Source organism: Pelobates fuscus, chromosome 5 (assembly GCF_036172605.1).
Source record: "Pelobates fuscus isolate aPelFus1 chromosome 5, aPelFus1.pri, whole genome shotgun sequence".
Taxonomy (NCBI): Eukaryota; Metazoa; Chordata; class Amphibia; order Anura; family Pelobatidae; genus Pelobates; species Pelobates fuscus.
This window is the reverse complement of record NC_086321.1, coordinates 194,712,508-194,734,274: the sequence shown is the minus strand read 5'-3', so window position 1 is coordinate 194,734,274 and position 21,767 is coordinate 194,712,508. Positions and strand designations below refer to the sequence as shown.

At 38.9% G+C, this 21,767-nt stretch overlaps 1 protein-coding gene and 1 long non-coding RNA gene across 2 annotated transcripts in view; one reads left to right on the top strand and one right to left on the bottom strand.

The window, feature by feature from the left end:
* Positions 1–21,767, top strand: part of LOC134611259 (uncharacterized) — a 1,028,750-nt gene that overhangs the window by 568,705 nt on the left and 438,278 nt on the right. The gene's annotated exons all lie outside the window — the stretch shown is intronic.
* Positions 1–21,767, bottom strand: part of CDC42SE2 (CDC42 small effector 2) — a 98,022-nt gene that overhangs the window by 2,195 nt on the left and 74,060 nt on the right. Inside the window, exons 2-4 of the mRNA XM_063454930.1 lie at positions 17,298–17,595; positions 8,114–8,215; positions 5,815–5,926 (exon numbers count right to left, since the gene is read on the bottom strand). Of these exons, the coding sequence (XP_063311000.1) occupies positions 5,828–5,926; positions 8,114–8,215; positions 17,298–17,351 (255 nt within the window). The 5' untranslated portion in view covers positions 17,352–17,595 and the 3' untranslated portion in view covers positions 5,815–5,827. The remainder of the gene's footprint in view (positions 1–5,814; positions 5,927–8,113; positions 8,216–17,297; positions 17,596–21,767) is intronic.

The window sequence follows — 21,767 nt, the reverse complement described above, 5'->3', positions numbered from 1 at the left end:
ACACATCTCATTATTATTATTAACAATAATAATAATAATAATAATAATGAGTACTCTATGAGACTGTTTATGGAAATGCAAAAATGAGGATTATCCCTCATCATATCAGGTAGTGGTATTAGAGAGGGCAAACTGTACAGTATGTGAGCACAATTTTACTTGAGATAAGGGTGAGTTCTTAATCATCAGTAAATGGACACAGCAAGGGAATTTGAGAAAATTAAATAGAAGTTATGGCTGCATATTAAAACAAACCAGCAATAAACTCTTCCTATCCCTTTGGCAAGAGATATTCATTGTTGTAGAAGTGGATGTCTCCTAGTAAATATTACAAAATGCACTTCCTTTACAGAATGCATAGAGAGTGTTTTATACACTTTTTTTGAATTATAAAGTATGAATAACAATGTTCTATAAGCTCTTTGAGGTCTAGTTTAGTGATCTAAGAGACCTCAGCCAATTTTCAAAGCAGCGCCTACAGTTCATTATACTATAGTGTGAGTGGGGAGACTTACAATGCAGTACAGAACATCGGACTGTATTTCAAATGGAGGGTTGTAAGATTTTGAGAGTATGAGGGTCAAGATTCTTACTGTGCCCACACAAATTTGCCTGTAAAAAGCTGTTCCAACTTCAGTAGCATGCCTGCTTTCCTGCATAACTCCTTGCTAGACTTAGACTCAGTACTGAGACAAATGGACAGAGAGGACAAGATGTGAAGGCGTTTGTTGATTACTGATATGTTGTGTGCTCAGAATGGTAATCACACAAAGAGTGTTCTAGCAAGGATCTGTGCTTGGATAATTTGCACAGTATTCACTGTTAGGGTGATGTAATGTTACTGCCACGTTCTAGGGGAAATATAATCAAAACAATTTTATTCCTGTTAATTTTTTATAAACCAAATTTTTTTTTTATTAGCAATCTAGTATCTGGGCATTGGAGAACAACTATCTATAGAGGGTTAATGTTATTAAATTGTGAGTTCACCGATATGTAATGCATCTTCCTTTTGAAGTTGTACAGTGTTCATAGACAATTACAAAGCATTTTGCAGATGCCAAACATATATCCAGCTTTCAAACCCCTTTTTTTCTTCTCTTTTTCATGAGAGTTTAAAATTCGTTTCGCCATTCGTTTTTTGTACTTTTAATTATACGAAAAAAACAAACCAAATGTTGGCATGAATTTTGTAATCAGTGGCTTGAGTGCGGATGTAATTTCATACGGTCGATGGAGACGGACTGGTATCTTACCCCATTTAAAGGGCACTATAGTGACCCAGACAACTACCTCCTAATTAAGTGGTCTGGGTGCAGTGGCCCAGTCTTTTTAACCAGAGTAAAACAATGCAGTTTTTTTTTAGAAGCTGAAATGTTAACATTGCACTACAGTGGGCCTTTAATACGGCAAGTCACTATATGCACTCTACTTGCTCGTGTTAATACTTCCACCGGTTCTTCTTCATTTGGAATTATCAGTCCTTTCATGTTGCTTTATTATCATTTTAATTGTTGACAACTCCTAGAGAAGACAAGTCAGGCAAACAAAGTAAAAGATATTTTGTTGGGGGAAAAGGAAAATCAGTGACAAATTGCCCGGTACCACAGAACTGTAGCTGGGTACAATATAAGCCATTCTAAGATTAAAAAGAAACTGTCACGGCTTACCATGTCCCCCCTCTATGCCCCCCACGATTTAATTTAAGAGGTGGGTGTCGCACTTCTGTATCACCCACCTACGGACCGCATGAGCTGTCGGTGGAGAGCAGAGCATCCTGTTTTTAAAAAGGTTTTTCTCTAAATGTACACATTTTCTAGCAAAACTGCTAGTACAATGTATAGATGGAATTTAAAGTTCTTCTACAAGAGCTACAGTCAATAACATGACAGGTTCTCTTTAAAGTCAATCTTGGATTTTTTTCTATTCAAACTGTAAGTATCATCTATAGTTCTCTACAGTGTTGGGCTCCACTCAAGTTATGAATATAATAATGACACATTTTCCACGTCACATATCAGATTTAATTTAGAAACAATACATTTGTTAGCATTTACAGAAGACTGTTTATGTAGTTTTATTTACGAAGGGTACAATCAGGCTACAAATATAAAATAAAAATTCCCCTGTATGCCCTAGTAAGAGTAAATAAACACATACATAATTGATGTGATAAGACAACTGTAAGATGCATTTAGAATCATGGCACTTAATGCCATCATTTGGAAAGCAATTACAGGAAAAAGAGGTCTATTTACAGATACTCAAGAGGACATGGACTAGAAAACTAAATGCTAAAATCAATTGTCCTATTGTCAAAAACAAAATAGAAAAAAAAAAAACTTATTTCTTGCAGTATACTTACCCGTATATACTCGAATATAAGTCGAGGCCCCTAATTTTACCCCAAAAAAATGGGAAAACTTATTGACTCAAGTATAAGACTAGGGTGGGAAATGCAGCAGCTACCGGTAAATTTGTAAATAAAATTAGATCCCCCAAAAATTAAATTAATTGAATAAATATTTACAGTGTGTGTATATAATGCAGAGTGTGTGTATATAATGCAGAGTGTGTGTGTATATAATGCAGAGTGTGTGTGTATATAATGCAGTGTGTGTGTGTGTGTGTGAATGAATGCAGTGTGTGTGTGTGTGTGTGTGTGTGAATGAATGCAGTGTGTGTGTGTGTTTGTGTGTGTGAATGAATGCAGTGTGAGTGTGTGTTTGTATGAATGCAGTGTGTGTGTGTGTTTGTATGAATGCAGTGTGAGTGTGTGTTTGTATGAATGCAGTGTGTGTGTGTGTTTGTATGAATGCAGTGTGTGTGTGTGTTTGTATGAATGCAGTGTGTGTGTGTGTTTGTATGAATGCAGTGTGTGTGTGTGTTTGTATGAATGCAGTGTGTGTGTGTGTTTGTATGAATGCAGTGTGTGTGTGTGTTTGTATGAATGCAGTGTGTGTGTGTGTTTGTATGAATGCAGTGTGTGTGTGTGTTTGTATGAATGCAGTGTGTGTGTGTGTGTTTGTATGTATGAATGCAGTGTGTGTGTGTGTGTGTTTGTATGTATGAATGCTGTATGTGTGTATGTGTGTGTATGTATGAATGCAGTGTGTGTGTGTGTTTGTATGTATGAATGCAGTGTGTGTGTGTGTTTGTATGTATGAATGCAGTGTGTTTGTGTGTTTGTATGAATGCAGTGTGTGTGTGTGTTTGTATGAATGCAGTGTGTGTGTGTGTTTGTATGAATGCAGTGTGTGTGTGTGTTTGTATGAATGCAGTGTGTGTGTGTGTTTGTATGAATGCAGTGTGTGTTTGTATGAATGCAGTGTGTTTGTATGAATGAAGTGTGTTTGTATGAATGAAGTGTGTTTGTATGAATGAAGTGTGTTTGTATGAATGAAGTGTGTTTGTATGAATGAAGTGTGTTTGTATGAATGAAGTGTGTTTGTATGAATGAAGTGTGTTTGTATGAATGAAGTGTGTGTATGATGCAGAGTGTGTATATGATGCAGAGTATGTAACCTTGGTGGGGGGTGGGCATTTTTTTTTAATTATTATAATCTAATTTAATTTTTTTGTAATGTTATTAAATGTGTATTTTATTATAATATTATTAAAAAAAATATATTTTTTTTCGTCCCCCCCTCCCTGCTTGATACATGGCCAGGGAGGTGGGCTATATTATTCCCTGGTGATTCAGTGGATGGGCTGTGCAGTGGGGGGGGGGGGGGCAAGCTGTTACTTACCTTTACAGCAGCTCCGTTCAGCTCCCTTCTCCTCCGTGGCGTTCAGCTCCGCTGTAAGTCTCGCGGTCTGCGTGCCGCACGGAGCGTTGCCACGGTAACCTGTGGCAACGCTCTGGCGGCTGCGGCTCTCGCAAGACTTACAGTGGAGCTGAACGGCACGGAGGAGAAGGGAGCTGACCAGAGCTGCTGTAAAGGTAAGTAACAGATCGCGGCCAGCCCCCAACAGGACCGCCGGGCTTGTAATGAGCCCGGCAGTCCTGGTCCGTATTATGGCAATGTAAGTTGCCATAATACAGACACTGACTCGAGTATAAGACGAGTGGAGCTTTTTCAGCACAAAAAATGTGCTGAAAAACTTGTCTTATACTCGAGAATATACGGTACATTAATTTGCCTACATTCATTTTAGGGTGGTGACAAAAAGTTTTATCATATTACTTATTGTTACACTATCACTGCATCATATTATTTATTGTTACATTTAAAGTCTAATGTGCAGGAGTAAAGTGCAGATCGCCAGCTGTAAGTCGCAGGTATTTACACCCATAAACCATGAACTTGGTGCCGACTAAAACTTTTTTTTTTTTTTATAGATATCAAAATCAATACTACAATCTTATCATATGATTGTGAAAACTGAACAGTTAGTTACATCTGGAAATATTTGGACACTGACAATTTTTGATATTTTGGCTGTTTACCAAAATAAATTTAAGTTACAGTGAAATAATAATGCCGAAAAACATAGAAAAGCCAGCCCAGTTCTGTAAGAACATTCTTTAGACTGATTAAACTAAAACCAACCTCTACCAGAATGATGGGAAGAAAAAAGTATGGAGGAGGCATGGATCTGAAGCATACCACATCACCTGTAAAACATGGTGGAGGCAGTGTGATGGCATGGGTATGCATGGCTTCCAATGGCATTGGGTCACTAGTGTTTATTGATGATGGGACAGAAGACAGAAGACAGAAGCAGATGGATGAATTCTGAAGCGTATAGGGATATATTGCTCAGATTCAGACAAATTTAGCAAAATTAATTAGACGGCACTTCACTTTACCAATGGACAATGACCCAAAACATACTGTGAAAGCAACCCAGGCAAATAAGTAGAATATTCTGCAATGGCTGAGCCAATCACCTGATCTAAACTTGATTGAGCATGAAGACAAAACGTAAGGCAGAAAGACCCACAAACAAACAACTGATTACAGCTGCAGTCATTGCCTGGCAAAGCATCACAAAGTAGGAAAACCAGCGTTTGGTGATGTCCATGCATTTCAAACTTTAAGCAGTCATTGCCTGCAAAGGATTCTCGACAAAGTATTAAAAATTTATATTTTATTTGATTGTGTTGTTAATTTGCCAAATAACATTTGAGCCCCTGAAATAAGGGGACTGTGTATAAAAATGCTTGCAATTCCAAAACATTTCATACAATATTTTTGTTGAACCATTTCAATTAAAGCTGAAAGTCTACACTTCAATTGCATCTCGGTGGTTTCATTTCAAATCTATGGTGGTTGTGTATAAGGTCAGAATTATGAAAATTGCATTAGTGTCCAAATATTTCTAGACCTATCTGTATCTTGAAGTCCTCATATTTAGTTTTTTAGTTTAAATCCTTTGATATTCGCACCTTACAGACACCACCATATGCGTGTTATCTGCCATAGTGATTCCCTGCATGGCCTATGATGTTTTTAGTGCTTTTTTCCAGGTTTTATTTAAAACGTATGCCGAGTTGTAATCAAGTCAAGTGACTGATGTTGTCATTCCACTTATTGACTATGAAAAGCGTAAGAGACAAGATATCTCCACAGCCTTGGAGAGAATATCAAAAAACATTATCTCTTTTAATAGGAACCCTGCTATATGTTCTCATCTAATTGTTCTGGTTTGGATTCCTCTTCAGTAGTATAAGCACATTTTCGAGCGTTATGTATAAATGTAATAGAACACTATCCCTGGTGATGAATTATATGGATTGTTTAATGAGAGCAGGTTCACTCATGTCTGAATACCAGATTCCTAGATGCTGATGAGCAAGCCAGTACTCACTGTAGTCCTAAGGCTATCCTGCCTTTGTGTCCACAAGCTGCATCTGAACGTTCGCAGACATATTCCCACTGTAGCCGCCCTTGGACTGCATTTGGTTTTGAATAGAGTTCACCTAGGGGTGGGAAAATAAAAGCAGAACAGGATCAAAATAAAACACGATTAAGAGAAAAAGTCGGCGCTTATAAGTTTCTAAAAATACACAAATAAGTTCAATAATGAAATGCATATAACACTGTCAACTTGTACATGTTTTATAAAATAACAGTCTAGGATGCATCCATTAATAATCACATGCAACTGTACTATGGGGGTTAATGTAACAGTGATTGGCCAGCACGGCATATGGCTCTGCTCCCCTACTTGGTGGAGATCATCAGACTTGACAAATTCAGCCAATCCAATGCTTCCTATAGAAAAGCATTGGATTGGCTGAGATGGTCATTTGATCTCAGCCAAAGAGGCGGGGCAGCGCTGGTGGTACCGCACAGCGCTGGAAAAAAGGCGAGTTTTTATACTATTTAAGGTGCTTTTTAATATAGTGTAAGGAATACATAGCAATATTAATAATAATAATAATAATAATAATAATATAGTGTTTCTTTAAGCCCAATATATAGATGTATTGTTCTGCTATATGATTAACCTATATCTCATCCTTAACAAAACCACAGTGTCTTTATTAAAGGGTTACTCCAAGAACCACCACCACTTCAGTGATTTAAGTGGTCATGGTGCCTCAGAGTTTAACCCCATTGCGCCTGGAGGTGAAACTCCACCTCTCGCAGAGTCATTATTGTGTCATCAGCCAGCCTGGATCTAGAGTTCTGGGCTGACTAATGTCAATTCTGTGCAAAGTTCACTGTACAGCAAGGATGTCAAACTCGTGGCCCGCAATGACTTTCAATGACTTTCCCGAGGCCCAGCCAATCAGGAGTGCGCAAAAATCACTTGTCAGACTGACAAGTGATTTTTTCGCCCGCCTCGGCCTGCGTTTCCTCCGCCCACAGGCAGCATGTGGCTCCATTGGAACCGCACACACAGTACACTGGGAAGTGGGAGCGCCACCCCCTCCCGTTCTGCGTAGAAGCACCGGGTGTCACGTGACTACCCGGTGCTCAGCCTGACACCGCGCACCGCCAGAGACGCGGAGGCCCCTCTCTCCTGATATGTCAGGTGAGAAACAGTATGGAGGGGGCCATCTATCAATAGTGCAGAAGCCGGTGCTTCCAACACCTCTGGCGCCGTCTCTGAGAACGAAAGAGCTGCCAGGTGTGAATGGAAGGGGTTGGAGGGAGACATGGGTGAGAGAGATAGGAATGGAAGGGGGTAGGCAGATTTCAATTATAATTGAAGGGTTAGGGAGGGAGATTTGGATGGAGACATGGGGTGAGAGATATGGAAGGGGGGAGATATGGAAGGTAGGAAGAGATGTGGGTGCAGAGATATGGAAGGGAGGGTGAGATGTGGGTGCAGAGATATGGAAGGGAGGGAGAGATGTGGGTGCAGAGATATGGAAGGGAGGGAGAGATGTAGGGGAGAGATATGGAAGTTAGGGAGAGATTTGGAAGGGATGGAGAGAGATGTGGGAAGGGGAGAGAGAGATGTGGAAGGGGTGGAAAGAGATGTGGGAGGGGGAGAGAGCTCACAGTTTGGTAAAGACAAATCATCTTTGCACTTGAGAAATATACATGCCCCATTAGCTACCAGTGTAGTGTACTGTAAATTTTACACCCTTCCAAAACACAAAGAGACAAATGTAATTTGGGTGACACGTGCTCTGTAATGACAATATAAGGGAGATTTAACCTCGGATGCTGAAGGCTATTTATTCATTAGCTTCATGACCCATCATAGGCAGAATTCAATAAAATACAACTTCTATAAAAATATGCCAATCAAAAACAATGCAAGTGGCTGGCTAGCCTCGTGGGACATAAACATGAAGAAAAGCATGAATCACATGAAACCTCTCCAAACAGTCCCTTTTGATAAGTCTTACACAGACTTGTAACAATCAGATTTCAGTTAACACTGCTAAAGTGCCAGTGAGTTAGCATGTGCTTACATTGGTCTCAAAAACCTAGATCTAACTTGTGGACCACTGGTCTAGATAGCTCATTTAATCAAAATTTTACATGTGATTTACATAACTTCATGGAAGGAAAATTTGCAGTACTTCCTATTAAATACAATTTTTTAGATGTTTTCTCTCGCCCACCAAGGGTTTGATGAAGTTGATTGTCAAGAGGATTATAGGTAAATTACATCTGAAATTCAAATTCCATGCGCTCATACTCACTGAATTCATTCCACTAAAAAGATCTCCCGATCCTACATGTCCCGTGTGTACAAAGTTCGTTGGTTCTCCAATCATGCTTCTGTCTATTCGCCGTCGCCTTTTCTGTAATATAAAGCAATGGAAACAGGTGTGAACTTTCAAAACATGCTTTGAAATGGGTAAATTATCTCAAATTGGCCTTCCTTTCATTTATTTTTTATTTTTTTTTAATCTTAATCCCTTTCTTCATTATCAAGCCTTGCAGCAGACGTCAATCTCAAAGAGAAATAAATAAGTAAAAGTGAATGCTGACATTTCATAGAATGTATTATAAAGCACCTGGAATCGAAGATAGCAATGCCTGCCTGAATGTCATTCTCCTCACTGTCTGCATTGCAAAAGCAGGTTGTATATAGTGAAGCGGTCGGGTATGCTCTCTGACCATGTAACTAGGCAGTCTGAAAGGAGTAACAGCTATAGTTATTCTGAATACTATGCAATGTTTATTCACAAGACCGTCTGCTCAGGCTTCAAACAATGGAGGAAACATAAAAGGAATAAGAATGTTCCGTTTCTTAAGATTTAATAATGTAGTCAAGGTCATCCAGCTACAACTTTTGCAGCATGCAAAGTAATTTGCGCTAGCAGAAAGCTTCTTTTTATTTGCTGTATGGTGACACACATCTCAGGTACTACATCTGCCACGTAACAGTCATTAGCATTATGTGCAAAAGACAGTACAGTGTTCAATACTCAAACATTGGGTTTGGGTCATTTTTCTCCTAATTCAATAAACATTACTTTAGCATTTACTGGGGTGTGGTATAGAGGCAAGTAGTGAACACTTCCTTCCATTTCATTTCCAGGTGACCAGAACTGCCATTTTCTCAAGATGGAGTGAACACGCACACAGTTTTTCTTATTCCCATAATGCCTTGCACACATACGACTGGCCACAGGATGCATGCAGAGTATCATAGGATATTTGGAATTTGTATGGTATGGAAAAAAAATTTCATGCTCTGAATCACTCTGAAAAGATCTGAGCTAATCACCAACTTCATGCCAACGTGAATGACACACACATGTATCATATTGCAGAATATGTGGACACACTGCTCTATGGAGACCAGTGGAACTTGCAGATAACTTGCATTGGTGATTACTTTTACAGCTTTACACCAGATCATGACACTATGATTCATCATTCGAACGTTCCTAACATTTGGTCCTTAAAGATTTATTTTCAGTATTATGTGTAAAATAATCAAAGGAACACTATAGGGTTGTCAGGGTGAGCAAATTACAACAAGACATTTCAGGGGTCTCATAATGACAGTTGTGAAATCTCATACAAATGCTCAATAGTATATTTTGCTATTGTTGTGTCCAAATAGTTGAGCTGGTAAGGGGACCTATTGTACTGTTGGTTAACTGCCACATGCATAATAATTAGTTATGCTTACTTTTCCCTTTCTTAAATAATGTTTTGTATATATTTTTCTCTGTTCAAACGTCTACCGTATTTTTTACAATCTCCAATATTCAGCCATCAATTCTGGCTGAGCTCCTCTGCAGGCATCTGAAAGTATTAATGAATACAGTTTATGAGTAACTTCACATTCTGATTTGAGACGGCAAATGTAAGAGAAAGTCCTACTCCAACTGTTCATAAAGCATTAAGAATGAGAAACACATAAATGTTCTAACAAGTGACTGCACGTTGAAAAGGCACATATGTGAAACAGATAATCAACGCTTATATTAAAAGCAAAGCTCGTAAGAATAAGTAACAAAATGCACCTCGTGTCATTTACATACACTGTACTCCTTCCATTCCCAGTGGGAAAATCCTCTGTAACATATGCACACCTCCCAACATTTAAACTGGACATTACAGGGGCACTAATTTTAGGATGTCTCTCTGGTATGTCCAAAAGTAGGGTAGCGGCTGAGAAGACAAGACACGTTTCGCTAAAGCCCTGGTGTTTCTCATAATTAAGAAACAAAAACAAGCTACAAACCTTTACTAGCTCCAGCAAGTCATTAATCACCTTGTCCATGGGGATTTGGTTCCACACAGTGGGAGCCGATTCTGAATTCATGAACACGCCATATTGCAGAATTGCTTACCAGGCCCTCTGTACAGTGCACTAAAATAGCGCCTCAAGACCGCAGAGCCGCTTCCATCAGGCCTATACATTTCCTTGATTTGCCGAATGATCTCCTATCTCATAGTGACATACATAGTGATTGCTGTGATGAGGAATACAAAAATTCCTGCGACCAAAGGCGATATAAAGACATTTATGCAGGACATTCTGCAACGATTTACTGCTGACTTGTCAGTCCTGAGGGAAGTTGCAAGTTACAACAGTGGAGGGCCAAAAGTGGTCTACTGAGGAGATCTGCGGCGATCTCTATATTTTGTATGGTGCCCTAGAGTCCACTGTTACGTCCAAGTAATTGGTCCACTCACAATTGTCCAAGAAAGTTAACCTGGTGGAGGACCGAGGTTGCCGTAAAAACATCAGAAACAGCGGGGTGCCAGAAGATCTACCCATCGTATTATGTATCAATAGGCTGAAACTTGTAATAACCTTATTAATCATGTATTTAATGAATTAGGATTAGGTATTAGATGTAGTATACTCTGAAGAAAAAATAATTTGCAATTTTGTTCATGGAGCTGACCCTCTAATTTAAATATCATTAGTACATCTCAGATTATACATTTGTTTTATTCTGGCAGCATTGTTTTTATGTACACTCAAATGATTGCTTGAAACCAGTTACTCCAGAGATGCTACTAGCATTCTTGAGCCATTTACATAAGAAGTTGACCCTTTGGAGGTCATGCGGGCACACAATTCCAGTTAAAGTCAGCATAACCCTATTTGTTCTTGGAGACTTATTTTTTTCCTTTGGAGCATATTAAGGGGATTAGCCACCCTGGATCTATTGAGGATACAAGATATAAGTGAAATGGATAGTGTGTTGTCTCTGCTTCTATGGAACAAATTAAAACAGACGTTACTCCTTTAAGAGTTAAATTTCATAAATACAAAATGTTATGACAAAACAACAAACGCTGCATATTTATGAATATTTGCTTTCATTCCTTCATTGCATGATTAAGTTGAATTTAAATCGCACTTTGGCCCGACATATAATAAAAGCACCAAGATTATTACTTCTTATCTCTTTCAAGCAAACCAGTTTTAAGGAGTGACCAAGTAGAACACCACATGATAAATCTACACCTTTCTTAACTTTCTCCCACTGCCTTCAGCTTTTCACATTTCTTTTCAATTAGAAACATGCAACAACAGTAATATTTAAAGAGACACACCAGGCTTGAGTATATTTTCCATTTAATGCATTGTGGAGATCTGGCAGTTAAATAATCAAAATAAAGAAATTAAAGACAGAAGATATGGATTTTCCTTATGATGCTACACAGTATGGGGGCAGGATTGTATTTCTTCTTTTTTTTTTTTTTTCTTTTTTTAATTGCTGCACGTATAATTTAAAGGATCACTATAGTGCCAGGAAAAACTCTTTTTCCTGGAATAATGTAGTCCTTAGGTCCCCCCCCCCCCCCTCAGGATCCCCTCCCGCTATGCTGAAGGGGTCAAAACCCCTCAAGCCACTTACCATAATCCAGCGCCGGGCTCCCTCGGCACTTCTTCACTGGTGACCTCTCCTCCTCCAACGACGTAAGCTCCAGAGTGAAGCTGAATGCGCTTGCGCGGCCAGAGCTGAATGCGCGATTTTCGCATTGAGCGTCGCGGAAGCGCCTCTAGCAGCTGTCAGGAAGACAGCCACTAGAGGCTGGATTAACCCTGCAATGTAAACATAGAAGTTTATCTGAAATTGGTATGTTTACAGCTGCAGAGTTAAATCCTAGGGGACCTGGCACCCAGACCACTTCATTGAGCTATAGTGGTCCTTTAAGAAACACTATAGTATTAGGAATACACAGCTGGATTCCTTTACATGATAGTCTCACTGTACCTAGTTAGTACTGTGACCCCACCCCTTGTGCACTTTAATACAATTAAACAAAATATTCCGACATCTATTCCAACTACACCCCACCACCTCTTAAAGGCAATGGTGATCAACTATCACAGGGTGAAAAGTTACACATGTCCCTGGCACTCAAGAAACAAAAGCTTAATAAAATATTGCGAAATCTCTAATATTAATACCCGAACAACCAAAACTTTATAAAGAGGAAAAGTCAAATTTTTGTGTGACCAGTTTTTATTCACTGCATAAACACCATCAATTGTGGATAAATGTAGAAAACTAAAGGGACAATTTAATAAAGTGATCTTGGGGCATAGACGCAGGCCCTGCCATATTGCAAAATAAAACAGTGCCTTCTCAGGAACAGCACTGTTTACATTTTGCAGTTTCCATACCTAGTTGTATCGTCAAGACTGAGTTTAATAAGGATAGGTATAATAGGGGCTCCTTTATTAAATATTACGTTGCTTTTCAATATGTCACAATTCTTGTAGCTGCTAACCACTACTTCGTGTAAAGCTTACAACACTTCCCAATCAAAAAAACTGCAATATTGTAGTGTAGCCATTAAAAAACAAATTGTTCAATATAAAACTATAATAAATAAGTGATACTATTTCCAGCGCAAAACATCTTTAAAAATATATATTTTTTTTAAAGTGCTCGTGCAACCAACCAGCAAATGGTAAAGTCCACAGGGGAAGCTTACTTTATAAAAACATTTCACCTAATAAAAGGCTCATCTATGAAAGTTACCCCGTTTATACTGTCCATATAGGTCCTAATTCCGGTTTAGGCGTGCGTTCCACGACGTTTCGGCATGGCCGAAAATGAAAGAGGTTTGGGATACATCTATTTAAAGGGCACTTCTATTAAAAAAGGGGGGGGGGGGGGGGAAATAGAAATACTGTGGTTGTGTTCAGTACACTTTTGAAAGATTTATGGTTGGTTGCACGAACACTTTAAAAAAGAAAAATATTTTGAAATGTGATCTTCAGTTTTCACTTATTTATTATAATTTTATATCGATTAATTGGTTATTAAGAGCTACACTACAATATTGCTGTCTTCAAGACACAGACCTAGGGACTTCTGTCACAATTGGATTAAATAATTGAATCACTTTGATGTCCAGTGTCAGTGTGGCCAATGCTAACGGTAAGTTTTAATAGCGATTTTAATAAATATATATATATATATATATATATATATATATATATATATATATATATATATATATAGTAATATAAACTAGCACAGGAACACATTTTATATAGTGATCACCCATCCTGTGAACTTCCCATGGTCTGTGTAAACTTTGGTTACTTGCCTGGCTGTTACATTTGTATCTGTGACAAGATGACAATCACTCCCAAATATACCCATTCTCATTAAAGGAACACTGCTAGCACCTTAACCACAGCAGCTCACTTAAGTAGTTATGGTGCCAAGAGTGCACCATTGCAATCCTATTGGTTTGAAAAAATTGATAGAGAATAGATACCAAACAAATTGATACAGCCACAGCTGAAGCAAAAGACGACATTTTTGTAAAATACTATACTTAACATATTCTCCAAATTTACATTAGTACATAAACTCCTGTAAAAAAAAAAAAAAACAAACAAAAAAAAAAAAAAAAAAAACACAGAATAAAATCCTGTATGGAGTGGGGTTTTGTCACACACAGCACCTGACAGAGCAAGAACACGCCTGGGACTAACTCCTGTTTATACAACTCAGTCACACCACTGGGAAAAAATGTAGGCAAGAGGGGAAACAGAAAGGAAAGAGGAATTGACAAAAGGGAATTTGGGCATTTTGAAGTGAGCGAAAACGTGAAGATTAGTGAAGTATGGGAAGGGGGGATATGGGGATTGTGATAGGGAACAAAGTCATGACAGTGGGACAGGACCCTAAAATAGTGACCGTTGCAAGGCCTGCTTTAACTTTAAAATGTAAAAATATATACATGAATTATACAAGCAGTTATTAAAGTAAAGATTAGATATAAAAAAAAACTAAATAAAAAAAAACAAAAAACTAATTCTGTTAACATATTTCAGATTGATCATCTCTGCATAAAAGTCTACTGTCTGATCTGCACATGTTGACCTGGTAATCATTCACATACAACAGATGTCAAACGTGGCATAATATGCTTTCTGTACTTAAATATTAAAATAAAATAAAAATGGGGGTGGGGGGAGGGAAATATTTAGTGCATGCTGACACATTTAATCTGTTAAACTACCGGACTTTACAGCAGGTTGCTCTGCCAAACCTGTAAGTGTCTCCATGCTTGTAAACGTAGCTTGCAGTTTAAGATTGGACACTTTTGGCATTTTCAATATATCTGTTGGCATGTTCTGCCTTGAATGGTCATACTTACAGTGAATCTACTGAAAGAAGCCTGTTGTGTGTGTGAATATTTTTATAACTTTCCATTTCTGTAACTTTTCAGTTGCTAGCCAACGCCTAAACCCAACATCCTTTTGGTTATTTTTCAATGTATAACTAACTGTTTAAACACCCAACACTGAAAATATAAACAATATATTGCTAGACCCATTCATGGTACAGTGCAGATTTCCCAGCATGCACTAGTGAACATCACTATAACTGGAAGTTCAGTATGCACTGGGGGAAGAATTTATCGTCGGTATTCAAGCACACTGTGTGTTTTTCTGCTGTGCTGCATACCTTATTAAAAGCATAAGCTAGTTAGTGGTCTTCTCAAGTGCTTTAGGATACAAAATGAATTGCTTAGTGGCTTCTTGACAACAATTTTCATTTTTATTTTTTACATAGTCTATTAGGAGTATCCCATATTCCTGGGCCCTTTAATGGTCTGAGTTAAAGGGATACTCTAATGGGAAAAAACCCAAAACAGGTTTGGCATAGTATGTGTGCAAATATACACAGATTTAATATTAGCCATCCTGGAACTCTTGTTTTCAATTGCCTAATGAGGTTTCTGGAAGTGGAGTTACTCTAAGCAAAGAGACTACAAGCACCATAACCACTTTACAGTACACTTGAAGTGGTCATGGTGTATGGAATAGCCCTCTAACTATAACAAACTGGCTTACCACTAGATTCAACATAAATCTGCATAGGAATTCAGTTTGAGGCATATGAAGTTCCTCTGTCAAAGACGAACGAATAAGGGGGGTGGGGTGCAATAGTTCTGTTAATTAAAACAAAAATTCATACAAAATATATATAGTGATGGCAGTGTTAGTTTTTACATGTTTTAACTTGTATCTTCCATAAACTTTGGACATCTGTGATGAATCTCACCTCTTTCCATCTAAAGAATGTATTTTTATTGCAACATGCTGAACGCGTAAGATGTTTTTTTTTTTTGTTTGTTTTTTTTTGGGGGGGGGGGGGGGGCTGGTTACCTCCAAAAACATATCTAAACATAAAGAGAGATCTATGAAAGTGTTAATTTCGGGACAATTATGCAAAGTGCTAACAATCACAATTGAGACCAGTGGAACCATACACATACTTTTACATCTTTGCACCACTTTTAACAACCCTTTGATAAATCTTGTTTCATGTATAACATGTTCTTGGAGGGGACAAAAGAAATCCACCGCAAAACATCTTAGGCATTCAGTACATTGTGGTGAGCAAATCTGCTCAGACTGGTAGTCACTCAGGCTGTATAAACTGATCCTTAGTGAAAAGGCATTAGTAATATGTCATCATAAAATGTAAAATGTCACAGGCAAATATGGGACAAATTACCATCACTCAGGCCTTATTGAGCTCAGTGAGCGCTCCTCCGTGGACAAACTCTCCACAAAAAGCAATTTGCAAATGTCGCAGAGTCAGCTAAATTGAATCATCAATGAGTTAATTGGGAACATAGTAGAGCAAAGAGAGGAATTAATGCACTATGCAAAGCCTTTTTGCTTCTATTGATATCAAAAGCAAGACTTTAAGGCTTTTTGAGAAATATCTAGATAACGCCATGACTCCTTCAAGAATGTCTAGAACCCAAAAAGGTGAAATAACATTTCCACAACTGTTGGAAGAATACCACAAATATGTTACAAAGAGGGTCAGTTTGCTGCCTTCAATGTATTAGTGGCCATCCAAATCCTGCAGGTTTAATATAGATCATGCTCATAGGATGTGCCCTTTCACTGAGAAAAACACAAAATGGGCCAAGTATCTCCGAAAGCTGCAACGTGAGAAAAGCCAATGTGTTGCTGACCTTTTGCAGAGGTGTTTCCTCATGCAGAGGTTTACATAAAATACCACACTCATTACCACAGGTGCCAGAACCGAGAGGATATACTTGTACATGACACTTTCTGCTCCTAAATTACACATTTTTTTCCACAAGTGAAATACTTTATGATTTGTCAGAAGCTGTACACACCGCAAGAGAAAAAGATGAACCTGATACTAGGCTTTGGATGTATGTAACATATACAGTACATAGAATTTATTTTATCTAGAAATCAAACTTCCAAACAAAAATGTGAGATGTTATAAAGACTAGTGCTAGGCTATAAATAAAAGCCATTGGTTTGGCAATTCTAGTGTGTTTTATGGGTTTACAATTAGAAACAGCTACAAAAAAACAAACACAAACTGTCTTCATATGGGGAGAACATGCAGTCTGATTTAATGCCTTCTACTTCAGTAGAACATAATGGGACACTAAGCCTCATAATGCAAGGAGTCTTTGGGTGCTGTCAATCTGGTTTGTTTTTTTGGCACACCATTTCAATCTATTTTACAAAAAAAATGTTTAGCATGCAACGTCTGGACCCTGTGCTGCTGCTTATGATATAAAGAGGAGGTTTCCCATTCGCATTATCCTTTAAAATTTGAATAGCAATGATAGGCAGTGAGTGTTGGGGTAAACTGGATTGTGATCACTTAGCCTATCATTATTGTCCACACTTGGCTTCATTGCTGTGGATAAAACAGAAAGGAAACATTCACATTCTCAAAAGCAGCAGAGGAACCAAGGCTTTGGATGCCGAGTGAGCTCCATTTTCTTTTTTCTAACTGCTAGAAAACATTTTGACAAATATATGGACTCCTTGAACCATCACAGTTACAACAAACTGTAGTGGTTTAATGGAAGACTACACAATTCCAAAAAGCAATATCAACAAGTGGTTTTATGAAGAATACTTACAGGCTGCGGCTGTTCTGCGATACAGCAGTTGAAACACAACCAAAATTCACTCATTGCTAATAGTTCAAATGTCACCAATATGCAGGGTAAGTGCAAACACCTAAGCCGTAGTAGAGTTCTGTGATCAGTCTCTGAGAAACGCCTATTCCAAGTAAGTGCAAACGTCCTTCAAAGATTTATCTTAACCAAAGGGATCCGTGCTCCTTGAATGCTGATCTCCAAGATTTGTGGAAGAAAGTTACCACCACAGCTACTAATCCTTGTTTTCAGCAGTTATGTCCCATAGATTACTGTTAATCTGGAAAATAAACCGTAAAAAAGAAAACAGATTTAATTTCTTAGCAAAGATCATCATGTAAAACACAGCAAAATAAATCCTAGTTGCATTATGTGCTTTTCCTACATTAAATACCAGACACTCCTCACTTACCGGCTGGGTTCTGTTCCTACGATCCGGTCGGTAAGTGAGAAGTTAAGGTATTTCCTGCTCTGCTGCGTTCGGGGACATTTCCCCGAACATAGACAAATACAACAGAGCAGGGAATCCCTCTAATCTATGTTCGGGGAAATTTCCCTGAGCATAGCTTTAAGGGATTCCCTGCTCTGGTGCGCATGTCTGTGTTCAGGGACATTTCCCCGAAAATAGACGAACGCACAAGAGCAGGGAATCCCTTTAATCTCTGCTCGGGGAAATTTCCCCGAACATAGATTAGAGGGATTCCCTGCTCTGTTGCGCTTGTCTATGTTCGGGGAAATGTCCCCGAACATAGACAAACGCAGCAGATCAGGGAATCCCCCTAATTCCCACGACGGCTCACACTTACCACCACGCGAGAGAGCTGGTCGTAAGTGCGAGCCGTCGTAAAACAAGTAGGTCGCAAAAATGAGGACCACATGTATAGGCATATGAACATGTACCTACTATATGCTTTAGTTTTCAGTCAACAAGGAAAATACACTTAACTGCTACATCACTAACTTACGTTTGTACTGCTAACAGTGGCAGAGCATGCAAAAGCAAAATGCACATGTAAAGCAAGGGAGGTGTACAAGCTGGAATTGGATATCCAGCTATTTAATGATTATAGGCACATAAGCATACCTGAGATAGAGGCAATTGATGAAAAGATCACCAGGAAATGGGGCCCAGTTACTCAGCAGACTATAGGAATTATGATGCTTGAAAAAAAATCCTATAAGCTTTTTGGAAGATGTGGTCTGGTTGGAGTATTGTTAGAATTATAAAAAGTACCGCTCCATTAAAATATACCTACATTTTATTGTACTATAAAAACAGACAGAACCAGGGCTACTTATGGATCCTGCACATAACATACCCTAAACCACATTATCTTTCAAGTATCATAAAAAGTTTAAAGGATCACTATAGGGTCAGGAGCACAAACATGTATTCCTGACCCTGTAGTGAAAACCCACCATTTAGGCGGCCTGCCCCCCCACCCCCCTTCCCTTAGTCCACTCAGAATGGGTTAAAACTCCCCTTATTTCAAGCTTTGCAAGGGTCTGCCAGCGCTGGCCCTGCCCCTTGGTCACATCATCAAAATAGCCGATTTTTAGCCAATGCAATGCTTCCTCATGGCTAAAATCGGCAAGGGGTGGTGCCAAATGCCGTTTTGGCCAATCAGGACCTCCTCCTAGAAATGCATTGAATCAATGCAACTCTATGAGGAAAATTCAGCGTCCCCGAACGGCAGGGCTGCTTACTGTGCAGCACTGAGCCAGGAAGCCCCTCCAGTGGCCATCTGAGGAATGGCCACCTCGAGGTATCCCTAGGGGCAATGTAAACACTGCCTTTTCTCTGAAAAGGCAGTGTTTACATGAAATGCCTGAAGGGAGCCATTATACTCACCAGGACAACTACATTAAGCTGTAGTTGTTCTGGTGACTATAGTGTCCCTTTAATATAGCTTTTATGTTATACATACATGACACCTATTTTTGGTTATGAGGTTTCTCTTCATAAATTCTCCAGGTCATACCCTAGTGATCACACCATAAATACTTTTTTTTTGTACAGCTGCAGTCCAGCAATATAGAATCTTGTATTTCTACAGCAAATGTTATGCACTGGTTTGTTAGAAACCAGAATATCCAGTTCTGCAACAAGTTACCAGAACAATGATTATTTTAGGACACAAAATTTCCTGTACACAGGTAATAAACCATGGAACATGTACAATAAATAACTGTCATGTCATAAATTAGGATACAAGACTGGCCCCATTTTTTTTTATTACAACTAGTATCAACAATTAATTGACACTCAGAATAAAAAGGTATGTTCAGTAACAATTATTACAGGCTAACAAAAAGGAGAACACTTGGTTTATTTATTGTAGTTTGAAGAAGTAAATTAAATATATATGTGCACAATGTTACTTCCTTAACTCAAGAGGTTAAACTGCTCGCAAACAGTTTAGCCCCAATAAGTGCAATCCAGTGCCATTCTCAACAGCATCTAGTGTTTTAAATTCGGATAGAGGAAGCAGGGACTGCAGCAAAGGTAAGGGTGTCGCTGATTAGCTTAGAGCGGACAGACACAAAGTCACACTCATCAGAAGTTTTTGCAAAACATGTGCTCTGGGCAATTCCATGCGTCTTAAGTTTAGCTCCACTGAGTACATGGCTTATTTTTATGGAATGATGTGTATTTTTAATCACTTAAAGGGTACTCCACGCACCACGACAGTGTTTAACTGCAAAACATAAGCGTTCCGGGCTAGTTAATGTGAATTCTATGCAAATATGTCATCTAACAGCAGCATTCACAGCATGCTGGCACCACAGAGCCAGTGGTGGCAAGCCCCCTTCCTGACATCCATCCCCCTCCGGTGAGTAGGAATGACGTCAGTTGAGAAGGAGCTCGCTGCAGGGAGGACTTGGTCTCCACTTCTGACCATGTCATTGGGCGACAGACATTCCAGAACAAGAGTTTCAGCTGGTTCATGTGAATCCTGTGCAAAACGTGCACTGCATGAGGCACAAAAAAATCCCTAGCCGCACATTTCCTCTGCTCAGTACGGGGGGGGGGGGGTGGGGAGGGGGGAGAGGTTGACAGGCATAGATAGAGTTAACCAGATTAGGAGTTTCGTAAAAATATTGTTTTATGGTTGGAGACACTCTTTAATGTTTGAGACAGATTTATTTGGTGGGTCAACTGGTCTATCCTCTGTCCTGGTTTTGGAAAAAATAAATCTGCAACCATATATATAAGCTACTAGTATGTGTAACTTTATCGATTTATATTTTGTTCTTTGTTTTATTTCTGAAAAAGCTCACAAAAGAAAAAAATATATATATTTTCTGTATTAAACTTATATTGTTCTATAAAGCACTGTGAGTTCAAGTTCATGAGATTAAATACAATTTAATTGGATATCCATCTTTGTTCTTCTGGCAACATTTCAATTGTATAAATGATATCTTCTGCTTATGTCATCAAGTTATTGATTATCTAGAACATAACCTTTACCAAATGGGTTTGAACTGTATTAAAGTAATTAAACACGTCTAAATATGGCAGGGATATATGTTTGAGTGATGTAGGTAGAATTTGGAATAGCAATTCAGGGTAAATGTATACCCAGTTAGCCAACAGGGTTACGTTCACCAGAGAGTTGATGCAATCAACTCTTCCATGCCCACAAACTATGCAGTCAAAAATATGATTTTTTTTTGTTTGTTTTTTTACAATGAGTTATTCAACCAAGCATATATTATGCCTGTATATTACTGGTACATTTGTTTTAACTTGTTCCTCCAACAGTCCCAATTCTAATGGACAGTCCTGTCTTAGGAAAAAGTCTTATCCATGAGCATGAACAGGTAGACTAGGTTGGCTGGGGTGTTTTTGTGTAAAATATGTATGTATCCCTGTAACTAGAAGATAATTGAGTTACCAGGCTTTTGACGCAATTATCTCTCAGACACAAAGATGCCTTGGATGAGTTTGTGTCATTCTGTATGGAGACTCCATGCTGGGGGTCTGTGTATAAATTCTGTGTGCTCTGCCCCAATAAAGCAGATCTACTCCCAACATTAAGTCTCGACTAATGTATGCGGGAGAAAGCTATATCAGCTATAATCACCACTGCGGTTGGATAGAGCTATTTCACACTGGGAAAGGGAACCCATGGCGGTGATACTGTGGAAGTCCACCACACTTTCCCATGGGAATGGATTGTGGCTGGCTGAGATAATCAATTCTGATGTCAGCCAAGGAGGGGGATTGGGGGCAGGGCCAGCGAGGCGATGGAAATAAGGTGCATTTTTACTATATTTAGTGGGGCCACGGGGGGCTAGATAGCGATTATAATACTAGAGTGTCAGGAATACTTGTTTGAGGTCCTGACCCTATAGTGTTCCTTTAAATCAAGCCTTTATACATGCATACAGAGGACACACAGGCAGTGGCGTACACACAACCCATGGGGCCCCGGTGCGAAAACT